The sequence below is a fragment of the Pseudorca crassidens genome, chromosome 11, assembly GCF_039906515.1.
Source record: "Pseudorca crassidens isolate mPseCra1 chromosome 11, mPseCra1.hap1, whole genome shotgun sequence".
In the NCBI taxonomy this organism is placed as follows: Eukaryota; Metazoa; Chordata; class Mammalia; order Artiodactyla; family Delphinidae; genus Pseudorca; species Pseudorca crassidens.
The window spans coordinates 26268683-26282522 of NC_090306.1; the positions used below are offsets into that span (position 1 = coordinate 26268683).

At 38.4% G+C, this 13840-nt stretch overlaps 1 protein-coding gene across 7 annotated transcripts in view; it reads left to right on the plus strand.

Moving 5' to 3' along the window:
* The window catches only part of BICD1 (BICD cargo adaptor 1), a 204816-nt gene that overhangs the window by 1930 nt on the left and 189046 nt on the right, over positions 1-13840 (plus strand). The window contains exons 2-3 of one of the 7 annotated variants that reach the window (XR_010932313.1): positions 11251-11446; positions 12038-12654. The exons of 5 other annotated variants lie outside the window; for them this stretch is intronic. Coding sequence is in view for 1 of the 2 variants with exons in the window: in XM_067696106.1 (XP_067552207.1) it covers positions 1814-1891 (78 nt within the window). In the remaining variant the exon portion in view is untranslated. Of the gene's footprint in view, positions 1-1813; positions 2427-11250; positions 11447-12037; positions 12655-13840 lie in introns of those variants that run through there. One more of the 7 variants, XM_067696106.1, reaches the window with a different exon arrangement.

Below are 13840 nucleotides of genomic sequence, written 5' to 3' on the forward strand. Positions count from 1 at the left end.
CTTCTGTTTGAAATGACTGTATGTATAAAGCCAGAATGTCACAAATTGGCCATGTATATATAACACTTGTCCTCTTTGATCTTTTGGTATTTGGCTTCTTTTAAAGACTGGCTAATGTATTAGAAGAAAATAAGTAGTGAATATCAAAAATTTAGAAGAATATACATATTGTTGAAGGAACTCAGTCTCTTTTACCCAGTTCCTGGGGTACTATGGGTAGCATAAATGTAAATGTACACACCGCTTTTCTATGTGGCATGTCTTTATTTTTAGGTGCATATTGGCATTTAAAATATTATTTCTAATTTGCTCTATATGCGTTTTTATTCTTATAATGTACTTAAACAGTTTTTCAAGGGGTGTCTTGTGTTATTACATTTAAAAAACATGATTTATGACAGATCTAATCAATTTGCCTTCTAATTTAGTACATAATATGGTAAGCATTTATAGTTTCAGGTATGTCTTATTTTTATTCTGATGCCTAGATGCCAGAACATAAACATATGGTGAAAACCCCAGTTAGAAATCTGATTTTTTGTGCGTTAGGCTGTACCTTTCTAGTTCATTTTGTTGTTGTTTTGTTTTGTTTTACCATGTACACGTCTATTAACTACAGCTGGACTTAATGGTATTTTCCAACTTAGATTAGGTCTTAAGCTGGTATGTTTGAATTCAGTGATGCTAAACCTTGTGAAGTCAGGAAGGTGATGGTAATTTTCAGAGATGTTTTGATGTTGTCTACACTTATCAACACTGCTTTACCAAGACAAGGAAGTGTAAACCAGGCAGTGTTAGCTACCACCTCCTTGATAAAGATGGTAGACTTAATTTAATGAAATGGACTTTAACTGTTAACTGTCCTTACTGCTTGATTCAAACAACCCTACTAGGGTTTTTCTGTGTCATTGTATTCATCGTGCATAGTAAACCTTAATGCAATTGTCTTTTGCCTTCACTAGACCATGAGCTCTTAAGGCAAGGAATCTGTCTTAATTTATATTGCATCCAAAGTCTTTAACACAAAGCCCAGCACATAGTGAGCATACAATAAGTATTTTATGAAAGAATAAATTTATACTGGAAGAAGATATACTTTATCAAGCATTCACTAGTGCATATTGGTTAGTGTCGGAGAAAGACTAAGAAAATTGAGGAGTATAGGAAGTGATTAGTATTAAACACTACCTGTATTACTTTCATCAGCAGTAATAGGAAAAATGACAAAAAATGTTTCGTAAGAATGGTGTAACAGTGTTTTCTTAATAGAGAATAATGCAAATACCAATTATAATTTTTTTCTGTAAAACAGTGAGGTGTATTTTGTTCTGTACAGCAGGAGGTTAATAAAAGTTTATCAGGATTATTTTCGCCAGATGATACTTGTTTACATATGTATTTTGAGTTGCATTTGGCATAAATATAATTTAATTTTATGTTCTCAATGAACTGGCTTATACTATTATATAAAAATGTATTTTAAGGTAATAAAAAAATCATTATATTGATTATTTGATAGTGAGACCTGTGATTTTGATCCTTTAAACATGATGTATACTTTAGTTGGGAGTATTATTTAAATGAGCTAAATCAGTCTCAGTAATGTTTCCTGTTTGAAAAGTAAATCCAAAATAATTGTGCGAACTAAGATATTGCAGTGATGATAGCATATAGAAGCCATTTTTGAAAAACGCGTTTTGTTAGCGCTCTGATTTTTCAAAAGGAAGTTTTGTTCATTTGCAGGTATATATAGGAAGTGATGTTCTTGCTCTATACTATAAAACCAAGTATAAAATCTTTGGTTTATTTCCAGGCTGTTTCAACAGATATGATTCATTTAAAAGTAATTGGACCAGTTTATGGGAATGTCAACAGAAAAATACTGTGCTAAGTCCAAGCTGGACGTTAGTAATTTGCAGTGTCGCGAAACGGCTGTCTCTAAGGTCATGTTGTTTTCAAGAGTCAGCACCCAGCAATGCTGCTGCCCTCCTTCCCAGGCTGTATACAGCTCTGACAATAATGCAGGTGAGCAGTATTGCTGAAGATGTGTAGAATCAAGATGATGAATTCATTAATTTTTTTCTAGTTATTTTCTTCCCTAAGTCTGGATTGCTCTTTGGCTTGGCCTCATATCATTAGGGCTCTGCCCGGTGCCTACATGACTACTGTAATTCTGAAAGAACACACTTGAAAGGAAAGTACTAATGATGTGAAAAGAATGACTTCTGAGATCATCATAATGTTCTCCTTTTCATTATCTTTGGGGAGCTGGACAAAGCACATGTCCACTAGAATATTTAATCACGGCTTTATGATTTCATGAGTAATGCTTGCTTTTCAGTGGCCTGGGGGGCACCCATGCCCAGTTATGTTCAGGGCCTGGCTGATTGTATGTTTGGGATATGTGTAAATCAGCACTGTGCCTGTCACCCAAGCCAAAATAGTGTTTGAAGAAGAGTCTTCTCTACGATAATTTGAAACTTAAAAATAAACATTCATTAAAAAAAAAAAAACCTAGAATTTAAGGTTTTTGTTTTGTTTTTTGTTTTAAAAATGTTTTAAATTTAGAATGTAGTAAAGTTTTAAAAGATCCCCTTAGAAAGAAATGATTCAGCATTCCTGGTAACATTTTAGAACACACATCCATGTGACAACTTTAGAAAAGTTTTGCAGCTGGGATACAGTGGACTGTCTGCTAAGAATCTTCAACTCATTTCCTTGCTCATTTTCTCAACCTGATACTAAGGATAGACACCAGCTGCTGAGGAAGCACTTTGTGGACACAGAGCAGCTTTCGTCTTAGAGCCAACTTGATGCTTTTTCAGGACTATAGTTAAATCATTCAAGAAATAAACACTGAACTTACATACTTTTAGAGATTGTCACATTAGGGACCTGACAAAAGCCATTTACCTGAATTCATCTTTAAACAGAACTAATTTTTTTCCTCTTATGCTTAGAAAGATTGTTAGTTTCTCTTCTCTTTGTAAATTCTAAATCATAAAATCATATGAGGAACCCCCCCCATATTTCTTTTCCAGTCTATGAATAAACATAGAGAAAGTTAACATTGAATTTATCTATCTAAGCTAGTATTTTTATCTCTTGTTGTTTTTAAAGAAGACATGTTATACTTATCACATTTATTATCAAATTAATTAAAACATCTAAAGTATATGGACATATACTTTTGGAAAGTGTTTATAAGCAACCTCAACGAACAAGCATAATCACTTTAATCATATTTTTTTTTGACCCAGTTTCTCTAACTTGTACCATTTTTCCTTTTTATTTCAACTCAAGGTTTCATCCCTGGCAAAGTTATTTCTCAGATACCATTTAGCAAGATTTTATAATCTCTCATCACATTAATCATATTTGCATGAACATGTACAGCAGCCATGGTTTGAAGATTTTTTTCAGAATTTTATGCTTACAAATATTCTTCCCTATCTTCCCAATAAATACACTTGTACTTTATGGATATTGCATTCCAAATTTGAAAATATGATAATTAACTTGCATGTTGAAATATATAGAAAAGACTTTATTACACCTAAGATTTTACTTGTAAACATGGCTTTGAAGAAGAGAAGGGCGTGAAGCGGTGCATAGTCTGACTGTGCACCTAATTCATTATGCTAGACTTCCCTGGCTCTCCAGTGATTAAGACTCTGTGCTCCCTAATGCAGGGGACACAGGTTTGATCCCTGGTCGGGGAAGATCCTGCATGCCGCATGGCATGGCCAAAAAAAAAACATACAAAAAAAATTCATTATGCTAAAGGAGAAGTAGCAGGAGATGAAATTGGGAAAGTGGCAGTGGCCGTATTTTGTCTTAGGGATGGGGAACCATTAAAAGGAAATGAAAGGAAACAGTAACTGTGTTTGGTGCCTTACATTTTATCGTTTAATCTTCAAAGTAACTCAGAGGCTTATTGCCTTTTTTTACAGATAAGAAAATAATTAAAGTAATAAAGCATTGAACTATGTATACAGCCCCATTTAGGACTAGGCACTTTGTATGCCTTATCGGTAATTCTTATAGCAATCCTTCTACAAGGTAGATATGGCTTGCATCATACAGAAGAGAAAACTTGGTCTTAGAGAGGCTATGGGTCCTTCTCAAGGCCACAAAGCTAAGTGGTGAAACCTGGTTCAGGAAGAAGCCCACTTTCTTTGCACCTTACTACCCTGACATGCTCAAACACCTCAGTCAACATGCAGTTAAAAGGTCATGGTATTGGTCGTAGAGGGTGGATTGGAGCTGTGCAGAGACAGTAGGGGTAGTGAGGGGAGGACAAACCTGAGGGCTGTTTAGGAGGTGTAGGGTGGAATGCGGTGTTGGATGTGACTGGGTGTGGAATGTGAGGAAGAGAGTAGATTTGAGAATATCAGGATGAATTAGAAGGTGGTTCCATTCACAAAGGAAGGTTCTAGGGGGAAAGAGCAGTTTCAGAGGGTAAAGTTGATGCCTGAGTTATATGAGGTTTTTAAGTTCATGTTTTCTTTTAAGGGGAGGAATAAGTTGCATGATAAAATACTCAACTCTCAGTTTAATAAGACAAATGAATAATTTGTGCAATTGGTTGTCATTTTATTCAAACCTAATTTCCAGAATATGGAATATATGAACAGTTTAATGATGTTTTCACAGTTTGTTTGCATTCTTTTTTCTTTTATTTATTTATTTATTTATTTTTGGCTCTGTTGGGTTTTCGTTGCTGTGCGCGGACTTTCACTTGTGGTGACCGGGGGCTACTCTTCCTTGCGGTGTGCGGGCTTCTCATTGCGGTGGCTTCTCTTGTTGTGGAGTATGGGCTCTAGACATGTGGGCTTCAGTAGTTGTGGCTTGCGGGCTCTAGAGTGCAGGCTCAGTAGTTGTGGTGCACGGACTTAGTTGCTCCGTGGCATATGGGATCTTCCCGGACCGGGGCTTGAACCCACGTCCCCTGCATTGGCAGGCGGATTCTTAACCACTGCGCCGCCAGGGAATCCTGTTTGCATTCTGAATTGAGAGATGTATAAACTCATAAACAATGGTCAAGAAGCTGGCCTGGCACAGTGAGGAAAACCAGCCCTTGCAGACCTCTAGGGTTAGGGGTGCTGGAAGCAACGTCACTCACCTCCCACTGACTGATACTTGAGAGTACATTACCACTTTTACTTTTTTCTTTCTTTTTTTGGCCGCAAGAGTTTGATTGCCCTTTAAAGGGCAATTACCATTGTGGGGCTTCCCTGGTGGCGCAGTGGTTGAGAGTCCGCCTGCCGATGCAGGGGACACGGGTTCGTGCCCCGGTCCGGGAAGATCCCACATGCCGCGGAGCAGCTGGGCCCGTGAGCCATGGCCGCTGAGCCTGCGCGTCCGGAGCCTGTGCTTTGCGACGGGAGAGGCCACAACAGTGACAGGCCCGCGTACCGCAAAAAAAAAAAAAAAAGAAATTACCATTGTGTAATTATGACAATTTGTGGCAACAGTCCCAGTTGGATAAAAGCATAGACAAATAGTTTCCCCTTCCTCTCCTCCCAGTTCTGTCTCTATTGCTAATACTTTGGTGCGTATTCTCTTATACTTGTTTTAAATAACTTTAAACATGTGAATCCATATGCACGCTTCTTTGTTGTTCTTATTCTTTAGTTTTTATAAAAATGGACTCATGCCGTGCGTATTACTCTGTAACGTGACATTTTTTTTTTTTTTTTTTTTTTTGCGGTATGCGGGCCTCTCACTGCTGTGGCCTCTCCTGCCGCGGAGCACAGGCTCCGGACGCACAGGCTCAGCGGCCATGGCTCACGGGCCCAGCCGCTCCGCAGCACGTGGGATCCTCCCAGACCGGGGCACGAACCCGCGTCCCCTGCATCGGCAGGCGGACTCTCAACCACTGCGCCACCAGGGAAGCCCGACATTTTTAATTTAATAGTATATCCTTTCAAAATACAGATATTTCTAGGACAGGGCTGTATTTTTAAGGCACTGGCGTTTCAAGTGTGAAGCAAATGGGACTGATTAGGGAAGAAAACCAGAGAGCCTCAGGGAGTGTGGTCGGCACTGGAGACCAGGAGAGGTGGGGAGGTGGCCCAGGGTCTGCCCTCAGGATAGCTTGGGTGGCCCTGTGAGAGAGAAAACTAGTGTAGGTGTGTGTGAAAGAAACTGATGGGATTTGTTTGGTTGGCCCATGGCAGGCCTGTGATACACCAAGGGAAAAGATGGGAAGTTTTATGGGTGAACTGGAAGCGATTTTGATTCCTTGTCTACTTGGCTGGTGTCAGACCTACGTGGACACCATAATAGGTGGCTGGTTTCCAGGGCCGGCAAGAGCTGGTCCTGCAGTGTGGCCACATCCTGTCCATGCTGGGTCTTGGGGAGAAGCCAGGATGATGCAGGCAGTTGGGCCTCATTATGTTAGCCCATCTTTGCCCTGTGACAGTTGAGTTTTTTTGTTTTTAACTTTCCATAAAAAATTATTTTTATTATTATACTATTTTGGTTGTAATTGTAAAGATAATTTACTTTTATTGAAGACAATAAAGTATACAAAGGTATGAAGAAAATTAAAACCACCCATAATTTTTATTAGTCCTATATTTTTAATCTACATTATCAACTATTTTACATTATATAACCAATCAGAATTTTTTTTTTTTTGCTTTAGATTGTCCATTACTTCTTTTTCTTTAAACACAGCCTTCATCAGAGGCATGTCCATTACTTCTTGTTCTGTTACATTTATTCATTCAAAAGTTTTTCTGAGTGGCTGCTATGTTGACACTATGCTTCTTGCTGAAGGTAAAAGGTTGAGCGAGACAGACAAGATGGAGCTGCCTGAATGGAGCTTACGGGGAGATAGTCAGAAAGCATACACGCGTGTCAGATGTGAGAAATGCCACGAGTGAAGAGATGGGGGCTGGCTGGGGAAAGCATGATCAGGAAAAGCCTCTCCCAGGAGGTGACGTCTGAGCCCAGACCTGAATGATGAGAACGAGCCAGTCATGTGGAGATTGAGGGAAGTGATTTTTTAGGAAGAGGGACAAGTACAAAGATTGTGGAACTCTGTTGGTAGTTGTTAGGGGAAATGGTGGGTGACCATGCCCTGTAAAAATAACCATTCATATAAAGAAGATGTGGTACAATGGAATACTACTCAGCCATAAAAAAGAATGAAATTTTGCTTTTGCAACAACATGGATGGACCTGAAGGGTGTTATGCTTAGTGAAATAAGTCAGACAGAGAAAGACAGATACTGAATGTTATCATTTATATGTGGAATCTAAAAAATAAAATAAATGAATGAATGTATCAAAACAGAAACAGACTCACAGGTATAGAGTACAAACTAGTGGTTACTAGTGGAGAGAAGGAAATGGGGAGGGGCAAGACAGGGATAGGGATTAAGAAGTACAAACTACTATGTATAAAATAAATAAGCTACAAGAATATATTGTGCAGCACAGGGAATATAGCCAATATTTTATAATAACTTTAAATGGAGTATGATCTGTAAAAGTTTTGAATCACTATGTTATACACCTGAGAACTAATATAATATTGTAAATCAATTATACCTTAATAAAAAAAGGAAAATAAAAAAAATCACCATTCATTTGAAAAATGACCATCCATAAAGTAGTGTATTGCCTTTAGATTCTTCACATGAGATTTTGGAACTGGACATCAGAAGTATTTGTGCAGAGCTTAGATCCCTCTGAGGTCTTCTTTTTGAAGAGGTGACTTTCAATACAGATTACTCATTAGGATCAGCTGGGTGATTTATAAAAATACTGCTGCCTGGACCCCACCCTGAGGCAATTCAAACAGTCATTGGAGGTGGAGAGGGGCTTCAGTATATTAACCCCACTTCCCTCATAGGTGCAACTAGGGCTGAGAGCCTCTCTCCTAGAAACTTCCAACTCTAGGAGTAAATGACTCCATAGGAATAGAAGTGTTTGTAAGAAAAGCTGGGAAGTCATGAGCCATGAGGTATGTAAACCTCAATGGCACAGTCGTTTTACTTCTCTGTTTTCTATAAATGAAGACACTTGGGAAAGCCTTTCAGAAAACCAACAAATGTCATCAAAAACTTAACTATGTTAAAATGTAAAATAGATAGCTAGTGGGAAGCAGCTGCATAGCACAGGGAGAACAGCTGGGTGCTTTGTGACCACCTAGAGGGGTGGGATAGGGAGGGTGGGAGGGAGGGAGGGAGACGCAAGAGGGAAGAGGTATGGGGATATATGTATATGTATAACTGATTCACTTTGTTATAAAGCAGAAACTAACACGCCATTGTAAAGCAGTTATACTCCAATAAAGATGTTAAAGAAAACAAAAAAACAGAAAAACTTAACTATGTTAGACAATTAAGATGCATGCTAAAAGTATATAATTTTCGATCCTTCAGGGTTGTTTGAAGCTTCCTTTAAAAGTTATTTGTCTCCTTTGTTGTGTCTGTTTTGTTGCTCTATTCTGTTTGCAGTTGTTTATGCCAGCTTTACAAATTCATAAATAGAATATTAGAAAAGAATTGCTTTGATGGATTGATCTTTAACTTCTGGGGTTATTATCACTTGTTCTTTTGGTTATACATGCTTACTGTTTTCAAATATTATTTTATGGAGAAAAAGCACTACACTAAAATGTAGTATTTATCTGGTATGTTTCTATCTTTATATTTAGAAATGAAAAAAAGAAACCTGTTTACATTTATGGGAAGTACACAGTAACAGTAGCAATTTCCTTAAGAATGTTTTGTTGCGCAGTTTGGTGTGGGTCTGTAAATAGAAGGTTCAGAATGATGGGTCTTTGTTTTTCTCCTGGCATACTGCAGACTAATGTGGAATCAAATGCCACTGCTGAAGAGCTCTTAGCCATCAATTTTTGAAATTGAAAGAGGTTTATATTATAACATGAATGTGCTTTGTTGATAAGCCTCACTGATTGCCATTCTCTAGATAGTTTTAGGAGATTTTTTGAAGTTGACCTCCATGTGAGGTAATTAGATGGAGACAGGATAAGTGTAATCTTGTACATGGCTTCTTTTGATGAACTGAAGACACCACCATCTTACAGATTATCTTTTTGGCATACATGGCCATTTTCCCCCCTTTAAATCATAATCTGACATTCTTTCTGCTAATGCTGGTATGTGTGCTGAGCCTTTAAGCTCAAAACCTCAAGGAAATATAATTAGGAAGAAAAAGCAACCACTAGAGGGAGAGAAAAAAGGATATAACACACTTGAAAACTAATTATAAATGCTTTAAAATTTTTGGCCCTTTGGATTGTATTTTTAAGTTGATAAATGTTATTAGTGTTGGTGATTCACAATTAACTATGGTTTAATGATCTCATTCTAATGATCTGAACATCAAAAACCCCTTTCGTTAATATTTTAAAATAATTTAGAACTAGGACGCTTTTTAAAAAAAAATTATTTATTTATTTTGGTTGCGCTGGGTCTTAGTTGCGGAAAGGGGGCTCCTTAGTTGAGGCTTGCCGGCTCCTTTAGTTGTGGCACATGTGCTCCTTAGTTGCGGCTGGTGGGCTCCTTAGTTGTGGCATGTGTGTGAGATCTAGTTCCCTGACCAGGAATCGAACCCGTGTGCCCTGCATTGGAAGGCGGATTCTTAACCACTGCGCCACCAAGGAAGCCCCACAATTACACTTTTAGACAATGGTTATAGTAAGACATTTCAGGAAATGACAATGCTAAGAACTGTCATCATTGATCAATTCCAAATGAAAACTTTTTAAGTTGCATTTTAATTTGTGATGCTAATGTGATTTAGAAATATGGACACCAAAGTAAATATCGTGAACAGGTAGGTCATTGCATAAAGCTAACTAAGGTTCACTCATTCTTTCTTACAAAAACAATATATTCAATACCTCCTATGTGTTAGGCACAGATCTAGGTGCTGAGAATACAGCAGAGACAAAACCCAACAGGAATATCCATGCTCATGAAGCTTACATTCTGTGGGAGAATGGAAGGGGAGACAATAAACAAAATGAATAAGTGAAATAGAATGTTAGATGGTCCTAAATGCTATAGAGAAAAATAGAGCGTGAAAGGGGGGAGATGGCCTGTGAAGTGGGGAGGGATCAGAGAAAGCGTCCTTGAGAGGGACGGGCAAAGAGGCTGCGTGGCTGGAGGGGTTGGGGTGGGGTGTGAATAGTAGATGAGGTCAGAAAGGGAATGGGTGTCAGTGATGCAGCAGCTTTTAAATTGTTACCAGGACTGTGGCTTTTACTCTTGAATGATAGGGGAAACTTTTGGAGGATTTGAGAACAGGAGACCGTGTCCTACGCCTTTTTTCCCCCACATGTGTGTACGTTCAAGGAGACTGTAACCTCCTTCAGGGAGAAGGAGATCAAATTAACCTGGTAGCTCATGAGATTTGTCGCATGTTCTCCCTGCCTCCCCCACAGCGAGTGTGTAAGAGATGTCTGTGGTATTGCATTCATTTAGGCTGGAAGAAAAAGGTGAAGTAATTAAGACAGTTATTTTGAAAAGAGGTTGAACTAGACTACCTGTTTTAAAAGTAAGCATTTGTTTGACCAATTAAATCAGTTTACTAAAAAAGATACTGTGTTGACTTGCCTGGGTCCTTGAACCATAATCTTTACTTAACTTTCTTCTACTCTGTCCCTTATTCTGGACGATATGAGCCATTTAGTAGACCTTAGTCTAACGTGACGTAAGGACAGTTTAACATTGTATTACTGGTTCTGTGCCACAGTTGATATTCTAGTTCCTGAGGGACTGGAATGGATGCTGGTCATTCATGCATTCATTCATTCATGTATTAAATAGTTAGCATCAGTTATATGCCAAGTTTATGCTGGGTGTACAAAAATGAGGAAAACGTGGTCTTTATTTTTAAGTTAGTTATTTGCTGTTAGAGGCAAAAGACATGAACAAATGTGATTAAGGTGTTTTATTGGAAAGATCATGGGTTTTTGAGTCAGAACAAACTGTATTTGAATTTGGTTAGTAACTCTGTGATCTTAGGCTAATACTTAAAACCCTACGAATCTCACTTTCCTCCTCTGTGAAATGGAGGGAGATAGTAACTATAGATAGTAACTATATAGTAACTATTAGTAACATAGTTACTAATCCATCTAAAGCATTTAATGCAGTCCCTGACACCTAGTAAGCACCCGATAAATGATGGATGTGATGGTGATAATAATTCATCATAATAACAAAATAGTAAAAATAATAATGTGTTGGCTGTGCTTGATAGGACACCAAAGTGGAGGGCAGCAAACTCAGAGCAATCAGAGAAAAGTTTCTGATCAGGACGACGTGTGAAGGGGCATGGAGAACAAGGAGGGATTTTCCAGGCAGATGAGGGGCAGAGTCCTTCAGGAAGAAGAAACAGCCTGCAAAGGAGGGAGGATTGCAGCGATCGTTGCTCTTCAGCATCTGTGTTGTTGCAGGTGGCATTTGAAATGGGATGACGGGTGGGAGATGGTTTGGGGAGAGGCGATGAAGGGCCTTGGAAGGAGGCTTGTCGGTTCCCCCACCTCGGCTCCGGCGTGGCTGACCATGGCGACGTCTGCCTGGGAAGGCTTTGCCCCTGAGCACCAGGTCCCAATGACAAGATGAGAAGTACCTCCACCTAACAAGGGGTCTGGAAGTCTCTGCTGCTCCTGTGCCCTGTTTGGTGTGTTTTCGGGTTTGTTTTAGCCTCCTGGCCTCTTGTGAATTGGAGAGTGGCAGCTTCCCAGTCTTACCCCATTGTGACCAGGTTGCCTAGCTGCCCCTTCAGTGAGGGTCCTCAGTGCCACTGTCCTTCCGTGTGGCTGGGCTGCTTCTGCTCCTGAGAGCCCTCATCGCTCACCCACCCTCTGATTCCTGACTCCCTCGGCTCTGAGAGCCACAGGCCCTGAGGTCTTGACGTAGATTCTAACCTGTTGACCAGACCCTGCATGTTGAGCTCTGTCCATACTAGACAATATTTCCTCGCTCGTTGCCTTTGCTGTTTAGGACTCATGGCTGTTTTCCTCCTCTCTTGTCTTTTCTCTCAGTTGCCATTGACTCAGCTTCAACCTCCATTTTGCTGCTTTTCTACGAGTATCTCCCTTATGCCTCTGCAACGGGGTCAGGCCACTTGTGGGACTGCTAAGGAGCTTGATCTATATACCATGGGAAAAGCATCGACAGTGTCAAAGCAGGAGAGTAATATCATTAACTTTATGTTTGAAAACAGTGATTTTTGGCTTTGGATTCTGACTACAGTGGTCTAGGACCTCTGACTAACCCTTCTGCTGGGAACAATGAAAAATGCTAGAAAAAATATAAAACTAGCCTTTAAAATGCATGAATGAATTGACTTCTTAGTAAGAATGCTCAGAGGCTACATCTGAATAAAAGCAAGAACCTTTAGATGTAAGCAGTACATCAACGCTTTTGCCTTGAGTGCCTTTATTACCTGTAGCTCTATAAAAATTCTGCCCTTGGTTATTTTGTTCTTACCAGAGTCATGGGAAAAATAAATCTCTGCACTAATTCCCAATTAACTGGTCTATTTAATAATAAATAATATCATACTCCTGTAAAATTTAAAACTTTTATGGAAAAGGCTCAGATGAAATATTACCTAAGCTGGAATTCATTTCTTTTTATCAACTTATATTTTTTCATTTTTCATATTATGAAAAATGTAATTCTTCCTCTTCTTAAAAAAAAAACCTTTATAGTGTTATTTGTGTTCAGATAGTTTTAAATCAATAATTTTCTCCTTATGTTTATAGCTTAATTATATTTTCAAGTCAAAACTATTTGAGGTTTTTCCCCTTTATAATCTAATATTAACAATATGGAGTAAAAATTCAGCAATCCAGCATCACATTTAAAACTCCCTGTTTAACATTAAAAAGTAAGACTTCTCCAGTCTCTTTTTCTCCTTGTATACTTTTCTTTCTCATCTTTTATCCCTTCACTTTCCATTAACTTTACACCAGAATATCAAGGATTTAATGGATCATGAAAGAATGAACTCTAATTAGGAGAAAATCCCTGGGAACATTTATTAAATGTCAATGTGGAGGAAATCTTCCTAAGCAAGATATAAAACTTAGAATCAAAAGGCAAGCCTGACACATTTGGTTACATAGAAATTTTTTTGAAAACTGAGGTAGGCACCACAAACCAGAGTGGAATACAGACAACAGATTGGGAAAAAGAAAAAGCAACATGATTGATTTACAAAGGATTATTATCCCTAGTATATAGCTACCCTGAGTTGATTGAAAACAACAATAATGCCATAGAAAAAGGGGACAGACTATAAGACAAACAGAAGAGGGTTTGCAAATAATCAATAAACATGTGTAAAAAGATGCTCGATATTGGTAGTCAGTGAATGCAAATTAAATAATAGTGAGTTTTCACTTTTCTACCAATCAACTTAGAAAAATTTTAAATATTGATAATATACAGTGTTTCCAAGTGTGTGGAAATGTGAACGTTCTTATACATTGTTTGTGGGAGTATGAATTGCTATGAGCTTTGAGAATGTGATTTGGCAGTTTGTATTAAGATATAAAATGCACACAATACTTGTATACCAGTCCTCAAATACCATGCATCAAAGAGAAGCACTGGTTAGCATTTAGTATCTAATTAGACCCTATCTAAATGTGTGGAACATAAAAGGAATCAGATTATACTCATTCTTCTTGCATATCCTAACAGATTTCTGTATGTTTAAATAAAATCATATCTTAAAATCTAGATGTAATTCCACACATCCCCTCTTATCACTTCTCCCTTAGCCCATTTCATAGACCTGGTTTGAACTTTTGATTTAGTGCTCTCGGAGTATTTTT